The sequence below is a fragment of the Poecile atricapillus genome, chromosome 1, assembly GCF_030490865.1.
Source record: "Poecile atricapillus isolate bPoeAtr1 chromosome 1, bPoeAtr1.hap1, whole genome shotgun sequence".
In the NCBI taxonomy this organism is placed as follows: Eukaryota; Metazoa; Chordata; class Aves; order Passeriformes; family Paridae; genus Poecile; species Poecile atricapillus.
The window spans coordinates 63891093-63910329 of NC_081249.1; the positions used below are offsets into that span (position 1 = coordinate 63891093).

General features: G+C 40.6%; 1 protein-coding gene across 4 annotated transcripts in view; it reads right to left on the bottom strand.

The window, feature by feature from the left end:
• Nucleotides 1-19237, bottom strand: part of ATP7B (ATPase copper transporting beta) — a 36999-nt gene that overhangs the window by 16072 nt on the left and 1690 nt on the right. Inside the window, exons 1-9 of one of the 4 annotated variants that reach the window (XM_058855289.1) lie at nucleotides 14993-15085; nucleotides 12390-12523; nucleotides 6544-7765; nucleotides 4791-5027; nucleotides 3511-3674; nucleotides 2954-3115; nucleotides 1430-1506; nucleotides 895-1069; nucleotides 96-329 (exon numbers count right to left, since the gene is read on the bottom strand). In XM_058855289.1, the coding sequence (XP_058711272.1) occupies nucleotides 96-329; nucleotides 895-1069; nucleotides 1430-1506; nucleotides 2954-3115; nucleotides 3511-3674; nucleotides 4791-5027; nucleotides 6544-7717 (2223 nt within the window). In that variant the 5' untranslated portion in view covers nucleotides 7718-7765; nucleotides 12390-12523; nucleotides 14993-15085. Of the gene's footprint in view, nucleotides 1-95; nucleotides 330-894; nucleotides 1070-1429; nucleotides 1507-2953; nucleotides 3116-3510; nucleotides 3675-4790; nucleotides 5028-6543; nucleotides 7766-9905; nucleotides 10285-12389; nucleotides 12524-14992; nucleotides 15473-19237 lie in introns of those variants that run through there. The other 3 variants (XM_058855271.1, XM_058855280.1, XM_058855298.1) reach the window with 3 other exon arrangements.

Genomic DNA, 19237 nt, shown 5'->3' on the forward strand with positions numbered 1-19237 from the left:
TCATATTGTAGATTACACCACAAACAGCTGACACAAAATTCCATGATAGTTTATTCCTATCATAAATGCACAGTATTTGTGTGAAGATGACTTACCTTGGCTATGTGCTCCAGCCATCTGCCAAGCGCAATGAACACAAACAACATCGGAGGAGTGTCAAAGAACGTGACAGGGCTTTTCTCTGCCTTTTCAATGATTGCTACTATCAAGATGACACAGGAATACAGATAAGCAATCGTCGTGGCCAATACGATGAGCACATCCATATTGGCTGTCTTGTGCCTCAGTGACTTGTAAGCTTGTACGTAAAAATACCATCCACCAAGGAACTGTTGGTGCAAGCAGGGACACACTTGTATGAAGATTAGTAACCACAGAGTACATAATACTGCCCATAGCAGAATTAAAACCATGTAGTACATAAGGGAAGGCATTGCTGACCCAAGCAAACTTGATACTGATGTAACTTCAGGTCTACTAGGAGACTGACTCCATTGACATCCTCTCATTTGCACTTCCTTGTTCTCAAAACCAGCAAATATCATCCTTTCCCTCAGCAATGCAAAGGAAACAAGGCATAGAAAATGAAAGGATTTACCTACAGCTACCCAATTAGTTTTCAGATGATCAGGGATCTCTTTTTTATATTACCTTCTCCATTTGGAAACCATCTGATGCAACTTTGGTGGGAGTAAGACCTATGAGTAAATACAGAATGGACAACTTGCAGAAAAGTGCCACTTTGTTCTGCATAGGTGGTACAGACAAGAGGGCAGGCTTAATCCACTTAATCTTTCCATTAGCTTAGTCTTAGTCCATTAGTCTTTATCACATCAGATTACATAAATGGGAAATGAACAGAAAGCAAACCCCCAAGAAGCAGTATGGACATACCTGAACAAAAGTGCACAGGATAAAGAAGAGAAGATTCAAAATAGATAACCCAGGAATGAGGTTCTGTTCCAGCACCTTTGATCCATGGTCTTCACCACTGGGTATTTGCATATAAATCATTATGACTACAACAGGGATACCAAACACTAGGCTGTACAAGAAAGATTTCCTCCACCTGAAAAAGAAAAACTGTAAATCCATGGGTTTTTTACACCCCACTCAGGCCCAGCTGTGCCGGTAGTGCAGGGCTGGAGTTATTAGCACTGGACTAACACACAGCTTTGGGATATTTGCAAAGATCCAGCATTTTGGAACAATTTCAGTGTCTGCAACATGTTTAACTGTATAGACTTCTGGGAGTTGAAAACTAAAATTAACAAAAGTAATAAAAGTACTTGAACCAAATGGCGAATGGTAAAATTAAATATGCTTTGCACAAGAGTAATCTAATTAACTGGGAAGTGTGCTGGGAGGAGTAGAGTTACAAGATATGATCTAGACATGTTCATTAATGAGACAGAAAAGAAATACTTACTGCTGTATTTCCTTTTTATGATCCAGGTTATGTGCATTTGGAGCTCTTTTAGCCACAGAAGCATGAAAGCCAATTTCCTTTTTATTGAAAGGGAAGGAAAGATAAGTTAGTTTTGATGAAGCTAACCATATTACTTTCAACACATTTAAAAGACACTACTTTTAGAAGAAATGTCAGAAAAGGACACTGTTCTATGTTTAATAAATTCCAATCCCCAATTGAATAAACTCAATTATTTTTATATTCTGCCAAAATGAGAGGATATTTCAGTCACTACTCAAAATTTGGACTGCAAAGGGCTTCTGGTACCTATACAAGATCACAGCAGTAAGCGTCCAAGTTCTTAGCCATGGGGAGCTTCCACTGACAGGTGGAGTTCTACTGCACTCCTCCTAAAGGAAAATATATACCCCTCCACCTCCACTGGAATAATCAGTAAATAGGGGACATAGCACAAAGGAAGTTAAATGCACAAGCCACTGGGAGCTAGACAGCCTTGTGAGCAAGTCCCTAACACTAGAGTTTAATAAACACACCTGAAGTTGAAAATCAAAGTGCCTAAAGTTAGTTTAAACCCATAGGACAACAAACTGCAGGGCAAAGCATCCCAGAAACAAATACAAGCAAAAATCCAGCTTTGAGTGATGCTTTGGTGAGTTACTGCAGTAGAACAGTGCCTCCTGCCCAAACCACCCTAAAACCCAAAGCACACTCGCAAGAACAATACACTGAAACTTCCTACCTGCATCATAAAATGGTTCTGTGGCAAAGTATGCTTTATAGAATTATTCTGCCAGCCCGAACAGTCTACTAGTTAACATGTTAATAACTGCTGCTGCATCAGTTCTGTGGTCTTTTCTGAGTAAATAACTCTATAGCACGGAAGGCAAACAGTCTCTGCTGTCCTCCTAACTACTGACTGCATGCACCTTAAACAGTATGATCCCTTCTGGTGGGACAAAAAAAAGAAAAAAAGTTTTGTCCACAAAAACCCACTTTGGGCCGTGGTAACAGTAAATTTTACGATCTGTGTGATCACTGGTAAACCAGGATTTTTTCATTTAATATCAGGCTGTATCAAAAGCTGTTTCCATTCAAAAAGATGTGGGAATAGATGCAAGTGTGTACAGAGATCTGTAATACTTTTGGCATGAGCTATGGCAGAACTTCTTTTACAGCCTTTGTCACTGTCAAGAGAAAGAAGTATTTTTTTCTGAATTAGCAATACTTCATTTTAATGACTGTGATTCCACACACAGAATGGCAAGAAATGAATATATGACACTTTTGCTAGATAAAGATAAAAAAGGTTCATTTTGTAGTTTTTAGTGTGTGTTTTTAGAGTAACATCTGGGGAGCTTATGCATTCCTGTGGAGCACAGCAGCCTCACCACAAGAGCATAGAAACGTGGCAATAACTATAGCATCTACAAAATCAGTGAAACCTCTTGAATATCAGCTGCTTTATTTCCTTCTAAATTTCACCATGTAATTGTCCATACATAAAAAATTTCCAAAGCCTACCTTGATTACTTTTATAATATCTCGAGGTCCAATAATTTCAGGATCGAACAGGATGTGAGCTTTGCTAGTCGCAAGTGAAACTGAGGCAGAGAATATGCCATTTGTTCTCATGAGTTTGGATTCAATATTGTGAACACAAGAAGCACAAGTCATCCCTGTAATCTAAAGAAAAGTCAATCTTGAGTAGTTATTAATCCCCCACATTCACCCAATATTTGTAGGTGTACTTCAGACGACAACATTAGCAATATGTATTTGTTGACACATTCTCAGTTTTTCAGAGTCTGTACTAAAGTGCCTTAATGGAGAACTTCTGTTTCATTTCTGCTTGCTAAGAAAAGTCTAATCTGTAAATAGAGTTATCACTTTTTATTTCAGTGCTTTTGGATACGTTCTTCTAAGACAAGTTGATTTTGTCTTTTCAGCAATTATGAAAAAAAGGTCTCACCAGCCAGAATTGAGCTGCTGAAGCTCAGCAAAGCTATTTGCAAGAAAATGAGCCTTCCAGACCTGTCTTTTCCAAAACAAACATATAATTTCAAATACATGTGACTTACAAGAAGCTCCACTTGCCCTTCTGTTTCTGCATTATTTTCCATGATGGTAGCTTCAAAACCCAAATTCTGGATCAGCTGTGCTATTTCAAGAGGCTGTATGAGTTCTGGCTTGTATTTTATCTCTGCTTTACCTGCCATCAGTGCTACCAACACTGAAACAATTCCTGCAGAGGCAATAAAAATATTAGATAATGTAGCTCCTTTGAGGGAAAGAAAAATAAAATATTACAAGAGACTGTCAGTAAGGACTCTAACCACTTAGAGATATTATAAGCCTCGGATTTCTCTCTGCCTCCTTCTACTGTTGTTCCTTAGTCACAACAGCAAAGTTTTTACAGAGACCCAGCTGCATTGAGTTTACTCATTGGCAATGAGAGGAACTGCAAGATTTACACATGGAGGGAGACAAGTTTTCCTATGATCTAATGAGGCAGAAAGGATGTTTGGAAGCAATCTTTACATCCACTGCTGCAAGGTCTACCCTAGACTCTTGTAGCTGGGAACAAGCCCCACAGCACAATGCTAGACCTTTTTATTTTCTTGCTCCCCACCCCTCCTTATTTTTTTAATAAATAAAAAGCCCATAGAAATCTACATTTAGAGTGGAAAATCAAAATATAGAGATCACAAGGCAAAAAAAAAATAATAATAAAAAAAATAAATTTGAAGATCTAATGCTTTTTTTAGTTTCTAAATCAAGGCAGTGAGACCACCACAGGGAGATTGGGGAGAGAGTAACCAATAAGCAAAACCTTCCAAAGGCATGCTGATACAAATAGAATCAGACATTGCTAAGACTCATCTGTTAATCTTCTACATGGCCAGAGGAAAGGCAGCTCCAGCCTCCAGACTGCTAGACCAGTAAACACCACTGTGCCTAAGCTTACCCTGGCAGTGGAGCCATTCATTTGTTTGCACTTGCTTGTGCAAATACACTCGAGCATGCCCAAGTTCTCAATGGCTCTGGAGGGGATGGATTGCTTTGTAAACCAACAAGGCCCTGAAAACTAAATGACAACCATTTCTGTGTTCTTGTCTTCAGACTTATTTGAATTTTTTATCACCTTACAACCTGTTACAAGTATGTTCATCATGTTTGTCCACCAGCGCAATAGGATAGTTAAACAGTGACATAGTTACATCAGCACTAAGAAAGAGCATTGAGTCTATTTAACTTCCAGGTGCTGTATGATAGCCTCTTCCATTAATCTCATAGAATATCTTTTCTATCCCATCATCCCTTATTATTAGACTCATTATAGGAATCTTAAATTTATTACCATCTTCTTTCTGTAACTTTCTTTCAATGGTAGACACACACGATGCACAGGTCATGCCTGTGATTTGTAAAACACACTTTTCTTCTGTGGCTCCACTGAGCTGGTTTGACCCATCAGGATGAGAACTGTCTGGAAGATCATCCGAGGCATCGCCTTGGTGAGGAGGCTCTGGTGCTTGAGGCTGCACAGGAGCTTTGCTGGCATCAGGCTGGCTCCTGTGGTCTCCAGTGGCAGTATCTTGAATAAATGCACAATACACTGAACTATTTACAGTGTGATTGGATGACACAAAAGTAAAAACAAGTCACATTTATCAACCACACAAACGCTCATAGTTGTTTAGAAGGTGACGTGATAGCCTTGGTCTCTATGTGGAAATAGTATAGGTTGTTACTAAGCTTGTAAAAATACATATTCACCAGTACCACTTGACCATCTAACTCCACAGAACTAGCTTTCCACATTCAGATGGCAAATGATTCCCTCCAATTTCAGTGCCTAGAGCTGTCAGCTATCTCCACTTGATAAAGATATATTGGTATCTAGACAGTGCTTATCCAGCACTGAGAATGTAGTCCAGTCGTAACCATTCTGTCATTGTTGCCATCTATGCAGGACTCATATAACTTCATCTCAAACAAGGGAAACAACAAGTTTTTCAACAGGTTTCTCTTTACAGCACAGTATTCACAATGTAAGTACTGCAAAATGAGTATTGGAAGCACCCCAGAGACCTGAACACAAACAGACTTCTTGCAAACATTTTTATTCTTTGCCAGATATTGAACAGACACACAACAGCTCCAGCTGTGTTCACAAACTACCTCCCTTGGGCAGAGGTTTGTGTAAAGGAGCAGAAGCTGCTTCCAAACGTGTTAAACATAGGGGATTCCCTCCTTTCCCAGATGGAGTGGAAGGTCTCCTACCAACAAATTATAAGCCAAACAAATTATAATTAAACATCACATACAGGCTCTTCCCCATTTGTAGTAGTATCACAGATTCAGAGGGATTGGACCCATGAGAGAAGTGAATAAGATGTGTTTTTCTGGGATCAAACTAATTAATTTCAGGTAAACTACATCAGTATTTCAAAGCAAATATGTTTAGTTGAAGCAGGCAAAAACTGCCACATTCAAAATTTGCAAAAGAGGAGATTGTGCATCAAAACAACTTTTTAAACATTGAACACATGTACAAAATGCATACATTGCTGTAGCTGGCATGTAAAAGCAGCTGTTCCCACCCAAGAGTACCTGCATTTTGCCACTTACATTGCTTAAAGCAAGGTTTAGTGAAGTAAGGCATGTAAAAATACTCAAGAAATAAATGTCAAAGGCTAAAGATACTAAAAAGTGATTTTAGCTAGATAAAAAGCAGTTTTAAATGAAAGATACCTCATTAAGTTTGTATGTTTTAGTATTCTGGAACATAAACGTTAGCATTTGGTTTGATGGGTGGTTTGGTACTTACAGCAGCCTGTAGACATAGAAGGACACCTATTCAGGGGGTAAGGGAATGAGCTATATGAAAGGCTTTCTACCTCAGCACTGTAACTGCAGTCATTGAGGGCTGAAACAAGGTGCTTTACAGCTGGAACCTCTATCCCTTGCTAAGGGAGGTCAGACCAGGCCAGGCATTTGGAAGAGACAATGTCAATGTGATGCTTTAAGAGTTTCTCTCCAGAAAGGAATCTCAATGCCGACGTTGCGAGACCCACCTTGGCACGCGACCCGCAGAAGAAAAAAGTTACCTGTCAGCACAGAGGCATCAAATCCCATGTCTTCTATGGCAGCTCTTAACTCTTCTCCACTAGTGACTGCTGGATCATAGTGTATGGTCCCAGTACCAGCAGCTAGAGAAACTGCTATATCCTGCACTCCTTGCCTCCGTGCTATGGCCCCTTCTATGGCCTGTACACAGGAATTGCAGGTCATGCCATCAATCTTAATAACAGCCATCGTGCCTTGTGGTGGCTGTCTGATGACATTGTATGTGAAAGTACCTGAGGGAGGTGCTGCTTTATTTGCTTCTGAACCATTAAGGAGGCTTACTTTAAAGTTTCCAGGTGGAAGGGATTCAATAGCTTGCAGCAAAGCTGACAGGGTGATTAAATCTGGGCTATATTGCACCACAGCACATTTATGCTCCAAAGACACTTTAATACTTGTTATTCCAGGAAGATCTGATACATTTCCTTCAATGTTCCTGACACAGGACTTGCAGTGCATGCCCTCTATCTGTACTGTCACTGTTGCTGTGCTACCCATCTTGGTGACCAGCGGATCCAGCCCATCACTCTCGAGACTTGCAGGTGTCTCCCTGGGGTTTGCATTCTGCAAGCGCTGGAGGTCAAGGGCACCCAGCTTCAAAGGAGCTGATTTACTTTTAATGGTGCAGTCATACCCCAGGTCACTGATGTGGCTCTTGAGGTCATCAGGCTGAATGATGTAAGGATGGTAAGCAATAATTGCTTCTTGGTTATCAAGTGACAACTTGATTTTTGTTACACCGTGCAGTTTCCTAATCTTTCCTTCAATGGTGGTGACACAGGACTGGCATGTCATGCCTTCTACCCGAAGTTTAACTACTGCTTCTTTCAAGCTCGGCAAATCTACAGTGGCTGTTGTCAACTTCTCTTCTGCTATGTTGGCATCAAAGCCCATATCCAGAATTTCCTGGCAAATCTGTTCAGGACTTATTTCTGACTGCAGATATTTGATAGCAGCATTGTTCTGCTCAAGGGAGACTTTAATTCTCAAAATGCCCTTCACTTTGGAAATTCGGCCTTCTATTGACTGCACACATGATTGGCAAGTCATTCCCACAATGTTGACTACCACAGTATTCTCTTGGGAAGGTGGGGAGGGCATGGTTTCAGAGCTCTCCTCATAGCCCATGTTGTCAAACGCAAAATTATGTTTCATTGTAGGCTTCAGCTCACAACCAGGAGGAGAATCAATGTTGGACAAAGCCTAAGGAGAAAGTGGAAAAGTAAAAATAAATGCTTGTATCTTCAGCCCTGTAAAAACAACAACAATCTTCATATGCACATATGCTTCATATGTGCTTCACAAGCACATACGAAGTGCTCTCAAGTTAGTCAAGATGGCCAAACCCCTTTACGTTATTTTACACTTTGAATATCAGTATTATCAGTGAGTTACGCCCATGATGATGAATCAGGCTTCTGACAGTCTCTTGAGCAGCAATTTAGAAAATACTGACTAGAGATATAAAAGCAGAATTGACTCAGTATTCCTACCCCAACCAAGTAATTTAAAACTTCAGTTCTCTGCAGCCGCAGCACATGTCCATCACACAGCCTGAGCTGTTGTTTAGAGCACACTGTCAGTGTCTCAGTGGGTCACAGTGTGCTGACTGCCTCTCCAAAAAGGTCATAAACTGGCCCAGTTTGGCCAGCCTGATACTTCCCAGGAGGAGTTCAAACCAAACCAAAAAAAAGCCAAAAAACCCAAGAAAACAGAATCATTATGTTTCCAGAAGCCTGAAACAAGTTGATGCAGGGAGGGTCAGCTGCATGATATTTGAAGAGCTATATGCATGCACGCAAAGGCCTGGGTTCTCTGCATTTAATATATAACCCTTTTAACTTGAAATCTGTATCTAAAAAAGACCTTGAAAGGCACAGAACTGTAAGCAGATATTTTCACTATGGTTTAATTTTATTTACCGACTTGTGAGGCACCGAAGACTAAATTGTGCTACAGTAACTCACTGACTTGATCCAACACTGATTTTCAGGATGGCCTGTACTGAAACAGGCACGCCAGAAGTGAACTATTTCTCAGTCAGATCATGGGCTTTGCAATACTGGAACTCTACAGATGAACGCACTCAATTTAACTGAAAATAAATATTAAAAAAGAAAAAAATGTGTCAATGTTTCTCACAGAACAATTATTGAGGGCACAGACTCTATCTCAAATTGCTGGAGCCATGTGATAATCAAGATTGAAAAGGGCAGGGACAAGTCCTAGATTGTCAGATTTCATGGAAAGAACATGAAAATTCATGTCCATGATTTAAAGCAACTTTAAATAGATCTAGATGAAAACTACTAGGATTAATCTGTTCTCTTGCCTGCAAAGCCTTGGGCACTCTGACATTCAATAAAACATCTGATGCTGGGCATTACTGCAGGGAGAGCCTGGAGAAAGGCCCACTGGATCAGGTTCAGTACTGCAGATCCTGTTCCTGTAACCCACGAGAAAACTCCCTTCTCAATACCACAGCATGGATGAGAAGCATTTAGACTGCTTAGTAACACTAGACTGCATCCAGTTCATTTGATGCAGTATTCAAAATTCATTAACTTGATTTTGTTTTACGCTTAGACAGCTTGGGAATAATGAGGTCTGGGGTCACAACCAAAACAGCAAAAATTTAAGACAATAAATTTGCTTTCAGTCTTTTCTATACTGTATTTGTTAGAACAGGAAGAGGAATGAGCAATTTCAACTCTTCAAGATTGTGGTGCAGCCCCTCAACTATCCTCACAGCAAATTCTCCCTCCTGCTCCCTCCCCTTCTGCTCGGCCTCATGGCTCCACTCCAGGGATGCTGGGGAAGAGTCAGAGGAATATTTTATCCTGGCATCCCCTTTTGCCTCCTCCTCCCGTAGGCCTGGCAGCACCCAGAACACTGCTCTCCTTGCACTTCCCTTCCCTTAAGTTAGTGAAATCCCCAACATGCATGGAAATGTGCCACAAGCACCTCCTCTCAGAACAAAACATTAACAGTTAGTCAGACTTCTCTGCCAATGTGGTGTCCTGTTTAAGCACCACACAAAGACAACCACGACACCCCCATTCTTGTGTCCTCCTATTGTTATAACTTCCCACAATTTGAAATAATAACTTGTCCTTGCATATAGGAGAAAAAATCACATCTGAAAACAGTCTCCCAACCACCACATTTCAGATGCAGTCTAAACTCAAACTCACATTTATTGTAAATTTCGCCTCAAGAAGTGTTAGATGAGTATTGTCCATCCCCCCCCTTCCCTGTCCCCAGTTCCCCAAGGACACTGCTCACAATGGCCTGCTCTTATCAAAAACCCAGTGAAATCTGTGTGACAATTACAGAAGCTCACCCTGTGCATGCACTTTGGCTCACAGGACAAAGGTATTTTGCCTTCTGCATCCTTTGGTGAAACAGAGAATGAGGAGATGAGCATCTTCTACTCTCTGCTTCACTGCCTGTCTGGCCACCCCTTGTAGATGAAACTCAGGAACCATCACAGGCCTTATGTCCTCCACTGTGTTCCCTCCACCCCCATGCTCACTAATTGTCTCAGTTTTCCTAGGTACCCTGTGACATAAAAGCAATTCAAATTAATCTTGTAAAAAGATTAGAGAGTATTTCTCGTTTTCCAGTCTTTTGAAAAACATAAAAGCGAGGACTGATTCCACTATTTCAATGCATTGTAAGCCACAGAAACTTCAAAACTTGGCCACTGCTTTTTGGTTTGCATAAAAAGCTATCCCAGCATTCAGAAGAATCAGCAAAAATATTTTGTTTGATACTTGTCAAAACCTGATGCTTTCATCATGTGTGAAAAATCCTTTCACACAAAATTTTAAATAGCAAGGAAAAAAATAGAGAGGGAATGTGGATATAAGAAAATTAAAAAGCTTCTTTCCCTTAAAAAAAAAGAAACACACACAAGTGCCAAAACATTGAAGAATCTCCCCTCAAAACCGAGAAATGTGCACAGGTACAAATAAATTATTTACAAAACCTTTAGTATTGTTTTTAACAGCTTCAAAAAACCCCAAAAATGGAATAGGCAGAAATACATCTATGTGTGTATTTGCAAGAAGGGTGCTTCTATACCAGACAAGAGGAAAACAGCAGATTCATATAAGGACACAAAGATGAGGCATACAGAAATGTGTCCATAGTTTTCCTTGGGCACATGCTGGGTCTCAGAAAAGGGTTTCTTGATACCAGCTAACACCCACGCATCAAATGGCATCTGTGAGGCTGTACAGAAATTCAGAAATACTATTGCAAGAGGACCAGAGAAGCAGTCACCACCAAAATGGCAAAAATACCCAAAAAGGTGCTTGGGAGTCTCAGGCATTGAGACTGAGTACCTTCTGCTTTTTTTCTGCCCAGAGAGAAATACGAACAAAATAATGGAAATGCATCTAATTCTACATCCAGAAGGGAAGGTGTGAAAGAACTGGTTGTAATTACTCTTTTGTCTCTCACACCAAAGGAGAATGGCTCACTTTTAAGAGCAGATTTCTACCAAGTCTGTTTGCTCTACCAGTCTCATGCATATTTTTACAGTATCTATGTGAATAATATGCAAATAATTACACATGAAATGATGACAATTCTTTCCCTCCTTTGTTCTGCATGTAAAAGTTGGAATTGAAAGCACACAGCACAGCGAGTCTCTACTCTGAAAGCTAAGAATCCTGACACAAAGAAGTTATGAAGCTCATATGAACAATACAAAAAAACAAAAAAAAAGGGAAGAAATTTGAGAAATTGTGTCAATTATTTGAGAAATCATTGACACAGAATCAGAAGCAGATGGAGGGAGCTTCAAAGAAAGCATCAGAACTGGTTGGAAAACACTTGCATCTACAGGAGAAACTCTGAACCAGACCCAAGATGCGTAGCAAATGTGCAGGAGTGTGGCATCTGAAGCCCTAGTCCCAGTATGAGGATTTCAAAGCAAGAAACAAGGCATGAAGAACAACCCTTGATGTCCCTCACAGGAGTTGTAGCACTCATGCCTGACCTGGGGCAAAGCAGGGCTTGGGAACAGCTGGAAGAGGCAGAGGCTCACGCTCCCCTTTCTGACTGCCTCCAGCCAGCAGGAAGATCATCCAACAGGAATATACCCTGTTGGATGATGGGGCTGAATTAACTTTTTGTGAAAGCATGGATGTGGGGCAGGGCAGGGAGATGCTGCTAGATTGGAAGCACCAAGTCTCAAGCCCTGGTTTGGCACAGAGCTCTTGGCATCATAGCATCCAGAGTTCATGGCAGGTCTGTTTGGGAAAGATAGTCCTTGCCCATGGTCTGTACAGCTGGTGGAGAAAACCCACCCCATTGAGGGCTATCCTTAGAGGGCCAGCATCATGCTGACCTATGGTCCCCCAAGACAGGCTCCTTCTTCTGGATATTCCCATTCAAATATGCAAAGGCTGAGAGTTCAAGCAGTGAAGGGATACATAACAAATCTAAGAAAAACAACTGAACTCAGAAAAAAACCCAAAGACAAGGAAACCACAGCACTGGGTAAGATCCTCACACATGGTGAGCCATGTCTTGAGAATGGATGCAACACCATGGCTGTGAACCAAGGTTTGTGCCTTCCTTGGCTTCACAGCCCAGCCACCAGCCACCCATGGCTGAATCTCCATGCTGCCTCCATTGCTGTGTTTCATGGTCACTTGGTGGGGTGGCCTGTCACCAGGAAAGCCATCCCTCTACCTGTTTCCCCTTCCCAAGAGGTGCAGCCACCTCCAAAATGCCAGTTTAACACTCCTGGTCTCTGCAGCACAAGGCTGAGGTTGTGACAAGTGGACTCCACAGTTCCCTGAGTATCACCCACACCAAGATCCAGCACAGAACTGCTCCTCTCTGCTCATCCAGCACAGCTTTCCTGCCTTGGCTTGTGGAGAGGGCTCACAGTGGGTGAAGCGAAAGAGTCAACAGAAAGAAGAAGCCAGCAGAATTCCTGTGTGTCTGTGAGAAGAAGAGAAAGAAGATAAAGGTAGAAGAAAACAAAGAACATCTGTGCTGCGAAAAACATCATGAAAAACAGGATCTATCTGTATTTTGGATTTTTGGGGATGCTTTCTCAAAACAGTGCTTCCACCAATGGACTTAAGGGGTGGTGTGATGATGGCCATCGGGATGGGGTGCACTATGGGGTCAGAAGGATGTAAAAATGCTCTGCATGAGCACAATAAAAAAACTTGGATAACATTTCTTAAGGATCTGCTTTGTGTCATGTCTGCTCCGACAACAACACTGCCTGGCACTGATCTCCTGCCCTCCTCTGCCTGGCCTGCAGGGATGGCAACTTTCACATCCTAAAACTCAAGCACCAGGCTCCTCAAAGTGATGGCAGGAAATCAGCTAGGGAGGAGATGGGGTCCGGCACACTCAGCACCTCCCCCTCTGCCTCTCCCTGCCTGCTCATCCACCAACGCTGGAGGTCACTGAACCTCTCATCCACTGTGTCCTGAAGTTTTGGGCTGCTCTTTTCCCTGTACCCCTGTGGGCTGAAATTGCCCTCTTACCTTTGAGCACACAACTGCCCGAAGAATTATCTTATCTGTGTTTTTACCTTCCCTACTTCCTTTTCACAACTGCCTGATTCATGGCTGTGGACTCAGGCGGCAGCAGCACACAACTGAAAAGCCACACACTAATAATTAAATGCTTGAGATGTTTCCCAGTTTATAATAGGCAGACAGTGAACAACAAAATGAGGGCAGAGCAGCCACAAAAACATTAAAGGTCACGAGTCTTCAATATTGTGCCTGTAACAGCAGCACTCTGTCACACAGAGTAGCCAGAAATTCACTCCTCATCCTTCTCAACGTTTTTCAGTGTATCTCGTTAGAGCATATTGTTTAAATGTATTAGATCATAACTGGTTGTTCTTTCTCCTCTCCTCTCCCAAACAAAGATTAACAAATGTCAGTAGCTACTATATTCAGTAACTACTTACAACACAATTTGATATTTTTCAAACAGTTCCTGAGTCTTAAATGAGGGAAAGAACGCCTTCTAAACCTCAATGTCGAGATTCAATGAGAATACTACTACAAAGCAGCCTTTATAAGGCTTTTGTTTCCAAAATACTAAGTTAATTATACTAATGCTTCTGCCAAGGGACTGCTATTCCCCATCTGGGATCAGGCTTCTCTAACAGTACAGAGGATAGGGAAAGACTGAGGCAGTTGCAGCCAGTCTTACTAAAATGACGCCTAACCTTAGAGACCTTAACAGGCACTTTTAAATTAAAGGGAGCTGTGTAAACCAAGTTTGGTTTATGGGAAATGGGAAAGGTTTGCTGTAAATGAAATGTTTCTAATTTAGAATTAAAACAAGACAAACCTCTTTGTGATGTTCATTACAGCACCAGTACAAGTAACATATATATCCCTGTGAACTGAATACAGAGAAGAGATCCTTTGGTAGAACAAAGTCATTTATGTCATGATTGTTTTCTAGCAAATATTTATAATACAAGAAGTAACTCGAGGCAGAAAAAGCCTTCGGGTATATTTGGTGTCTTCTGGCTGTTATTTAATTCCAGCCTGACACTATTTGAGCCACTCTAAGCACACATAGTTTCAAAGAACATGAAAACACAGAATCACAGAACATTCTGAGCTGGAAGGGACCCACAGGGATCATCAAGTCCAACTCTTCAGCAAATGACTCATACAGAAATCAAACCTACAACTTTAGCATTATTAGTACCATGCTCTAACCAACTGAGCTTTGTTCTGAGAGTTTATTTTCCTTATATATTCACAATATTCATGGATCCAAACTACATTACTGCAGTGTACATATATTTTAAACAGCAAAACTCTTTTAAAAATAATAAACCTCATCATGTTTCTATCAGCATTGATCTAAGTCTCTTCACCACAGCAGTTAATCTTCAAAAATATCACAGTTATATACAACACTGAATTAAAAAAACAGTTGCACAGATGAATTTATCAACAACTTCACTAAGCACCCACTTAGTAGATATAAATAAACTACTTACCTACAATAAGAACCTTTTAATGTTTCTGCAGTTTCTGTTATTCCAAACTAGTATGAGCTTCTGTTAAACTACTGGAGCAATTGGAGTTCAAGAGAAATACTATTATGTTTCCTTCCTAGGAATCACCACTCTGTATTATTAGAGGTGGAGCTGAAACAATGCTCATTAGCTTCTATGGCATAAGTCATCATTAACATCTCGTTTCAAAGATTATTTCAGAGGATCCCCAGAGGACTTTGCATGCTTGTTATGGGGCTGGCATCCATGCTGGGGATTGAGACAATTTAGATAAAGAAGGTTTAACCTCCTTTAATATACAACCCATGTCCAACATGCTTTGTTTTAAATCCACCAGTTCAGAAACACCACGTCCCTCCCAACATGCACGCGCAGAGACACACACACCAGCGCTCACTGACCTGTTTTTCAACTGTATTGACTTCTGTCATTCCCATGGAGTAACTCTGCAAAAGTTTCTCTTCTTTGTGCAAGTTACTACTTGCTTTTACCGGAGATGCCGTCTTGGACTTTTCACCAATAATCAGTAGTTCGGGCACATCACAAGCTGCCTGCTGCTTACGAATAGACACCAGGGATATGTTTCTGTCATTTAAAGTAGCTAAGTAGGACAGTTCCCTTTTCATTTTATTGTCCAGTTTTCTCTCCATTATTTTTCTGGACTTTAAATATTGCAACACCAAAGAAAAGTTTTACAAGAGCAGTTATTTGGTGTCCCGCAAGCCACGCTTCTTTCAGCTACATTTACAACAGCTTGAAGAGTTCTGCCCGTCTAATCCGTGCGCTTATTAGGCATTCATCACAAAATCCCAGATGGAACCTGTGATCCTTATGTAGGCTGCTGGCTGCACTCAGCTACCTGCTCTCCCTGCCAGTTTAAATGTTTCCCACCAATTGGCATCCCTCGTGCTTTGCAAACTGCGTTCGGCACTGCTGATCTCTGCACACGGCGTTGCAGCAGGCTCGGCCAAGGCTGCCTTTCACAAGCTGCTCAAACATGACCTGTGTGCAGCAGCCAGAGCGTAACCAGCCCACACAGACAGGCATTAGCTCCTTGTGGCCATGTGCACAATCACAGCTCCTACACAGGGAAAACACTGCTCCATTTCCTCCTTCTACGAAATTACCGGGGGTTTCTTGGATAAAATTGAGTCCCTTCTAATATTGAAAACATGCCCACAATTACCTAATTAGATAAGGCTCCTAGACCAAAGGTCTTTCACTCATTCAGGGCACAAGAACATTCATTCTTTGTTTCAAGAGGGAAAACAAAAGAGTGAGTACAATATTTACACTTTCTAAAATGTGCCTCTTTACCATCAGCAAGCTTTGCTAAAAACCAATGAACCAAACAAAATTAAATGAGCAATTAGTGCCAGAAAGGCAAGACATAAAACATGTTCTCCATAAATTCTCTGGGCAACAACAGTAACATCTAATTTAGACAGCCAGACATACAACAGGTACCACCACTAGAAGTGCTTTGAGCCAAGCCTGAATATATTTTTCTGGGATTGCCCACAGGAAATTCACAGCCCTATGCTAAGTTCCCAAGTCCACAGTAGTGCAGTGCACTTCTGAAGGCACTGATGTACAGGACCACACATTTATGTGTTTATAAAATTTATAAAATATAAATTATTTTATATAATGTTATTATGTTATTATTTATTTATTAGCAATTTCCACCCTCCCTGCTTGTGCAGTTACATCACTGCACATGCAAGCCTTAAAATAATTGTTTTAAATTTAATCAGAATCTCTTGGACTTGTTGGAAAAACTAACAAATTTACTCCTGTGCAGAGGTTAGCACACAGGGTCAAAACCTCAACATATCACTGTCACATTGCTAAAACCTGTGAGATAAATGACAGACAGTCCACTTGACAAAAGAATTAATATAATATTTATAACTTCTATAACACCTTTTTACCATCAGCTAGCTTTACCAAAAGACAATGACAGAACAAATTCATATCTGTCTGACTTCCAGAGGCAGAGGTACACCCCTCACATCCCTGTCACATAGAGAGTGGTTCAGAAAGCCACCATGCAGGACATTAGCATCCTAGCTTGTCCCCCTGTCATAACTTCCCAACAGCTATGGATCCCCAGTTCTTGGAAAAAGAAAGTCTTCTGCCATAGAAGTGAAACTCCAAATATGGCTGCAGCACTATTCTGTATCATTGTCTTAATATAAAAAAATCAGTGATAATATTAAACTTTTATAAGGGCTATTTTGAAAACATTTTGAGAAATGTCCCTTCTAAAGAGAATTACTACAAAGGTTAAAGTGTGTGTGTTTGTTCTGCATTTATCAAACCAATTAGAGTCACATCTCACTTCAGTTCAAACATTTTATTGAAAAACAAAATTGTGCTAAAGGTGAAATAATTTCAGGAATTATGGATTTTAATTTGTTTTGAAATGAAAAATTGAAAATCATACAATTCTGTGAAAAATTTCAGTACAACATGTTTAAATACCAAAGCTAAGTCTACATACTAAATACATATAAAAAGTTAAAAACTAATATTCATAATTCTAAAACAAAACAGGCCTCTCATCCCAAATCAAAGATATTCAGAAATTCAGCTCTAATGTTCTAATTCCAAATAATGGCAATTTCAAATTCTTGATTTTCTAAGGGAAGAGGAATTCCAGTTTCTGGCCATCAATAAAGCACATATTTTATCCACTCATCTCTGACAGTATCTTTGCTATTAAAAATACCAAACCCAAGTGAGCATGTTTCTGCAGGTAACTAATATTCAAAAATATACTGTGATGAAAAAGTCTGTAAAAACAACTAAACAACTTAGGGCTGTTGGTGTTTTTCCTTCATTTCAGGTCTACCAGCATAGCTCACCTTAGACTGACAGAATAACAAGATGTTGAATAAGAATCTTCTCTCCAATTCCCTTCAATCACCCTTTTTTCCCCCTCCAACTTCTGAAGAACCCTAAGATAAAATTCTGTTTGTTTCTAACAGCAATGGAAAAAAATTCTTGCTTAGTGACCCAGAGTCCTTTGCTTTCAGCAGAGTCATGAATATTGATTTGGAGATAGACAAGAAACACATGAAGTTGTGCTTTGAGCACATTCAGTTTACAAGATATTTATCCACATTAAAAAGAAGGATTTGCCTGGAGAAAAAAAGCTTGCTATAGCTTTTCAGACAAAAGGGACATAAGATCTATTTTAACCACTTTTAATACCTAGTTTAGCTGTGGGCCAGAGCAGAGCAGTGGCAAAAGAAACCTGTGCAGCTGACAGAGTCTCAAGCAGCTCTTGGAGAAGAGGCACCAGCCACAAAGCAGAAACCACTGAGAATCTTTTAAAGCTAAGTAATTCCTACTTACATAAATACATGAGACTGAAAGCTCAGAGGTTCTGCCCCACCTCAATCACTGCACAACTCTCTTATGATTCAGGAGACACTTCAGGAAGGGATCCAATATCGGCACCTCAAGGCTGGCAACGTCTGCCAGGGAAGTGAGGCAGATGCTTGGAATTAACCTCTTCAATCGTTTGCTGCTGCTGCACTCCAACAGACTGCTATTGGTTTCCAAGTTATTTTCTCCATTCTGTCTCAATTAATTGCCCCTTTAGAGTCTAAGCTAATTGTGTCAGCTGTAGACTGAGGGTGAGCATTTTACTTAAGGCTGAAATAGGAAAGGCAATATTGCCCTTCTCGTCTGATAACAGTACCATCTGGTTTAAGGCAGGATTTTGCAGAGCTTAGGATTTTCACCAGGAGGAGTCATTCTGCCTTGGTAGTAGGAAATTCTGAGAACAAATAGAAAACATGCCTGCTGCCTTTGCATCTTTCTGCTAGTGTCCAGCAACTGTGTTTGCATTTTCATATCAGAAAACACAGGACATTAAAGAAAATTAAATCCCTTTGATTTCAAGGCTCAAAGCTGATCAAACATGGGTTTTGCCCTTTATATTTCCTTCATTATCAGACTACAGTATAAACACACAAGAACAATGTGTTCTCATATAAATTTTGTTTCCAAGGTGCATTCACCCTTGGCTTTACAGGTTATTCTGGCCTGCATCTAATCCTTCTGCTTCCATGACCAAAGGAAGTATCTTAAATAGTCTTAAAAATGCCTTGAAAGGTGAGATGCTTGGGTTGAAAGAAAAAAATGGGGACTGGCAGGTTAGAGGGTCATATTTCTTTAATCTGTGTGGGGAAAAAGAATGAAAAACAAAGTTCAGTGAGAAGGAGTACATGCGTTGGTTACAGTTCACCAGGAACAAAGTGCTGCACACATTCGGAGCAGAAACACTGCAGGAGCTTGATGTATCACTCTAAGAGAGGCATGAAACAAATGGTGGAACAGCACAGAGGTGTTGTGGCCTTGCCCTGTTTAAGACAGTGAAGCTAACAGGAACTAAGCCACAGGAATGGCCCAAATGGTGAGCAAAAACTGACTTTTGCTTAACTAACTCAAAATACCTATTACTTTTCATACCTCTGCACATGCTAACAGACTAAAACCTGTATATGCTTTACATGAATGACTGTAGTCTCTCAAACTAAACTCAAATGTGGAATGACATCACCTTTAACTTTTCACTTTTTCCCCTCTCTCAAAGAGAACAATATAGATGCAGCTTAAGTGAGGCAGGAGGC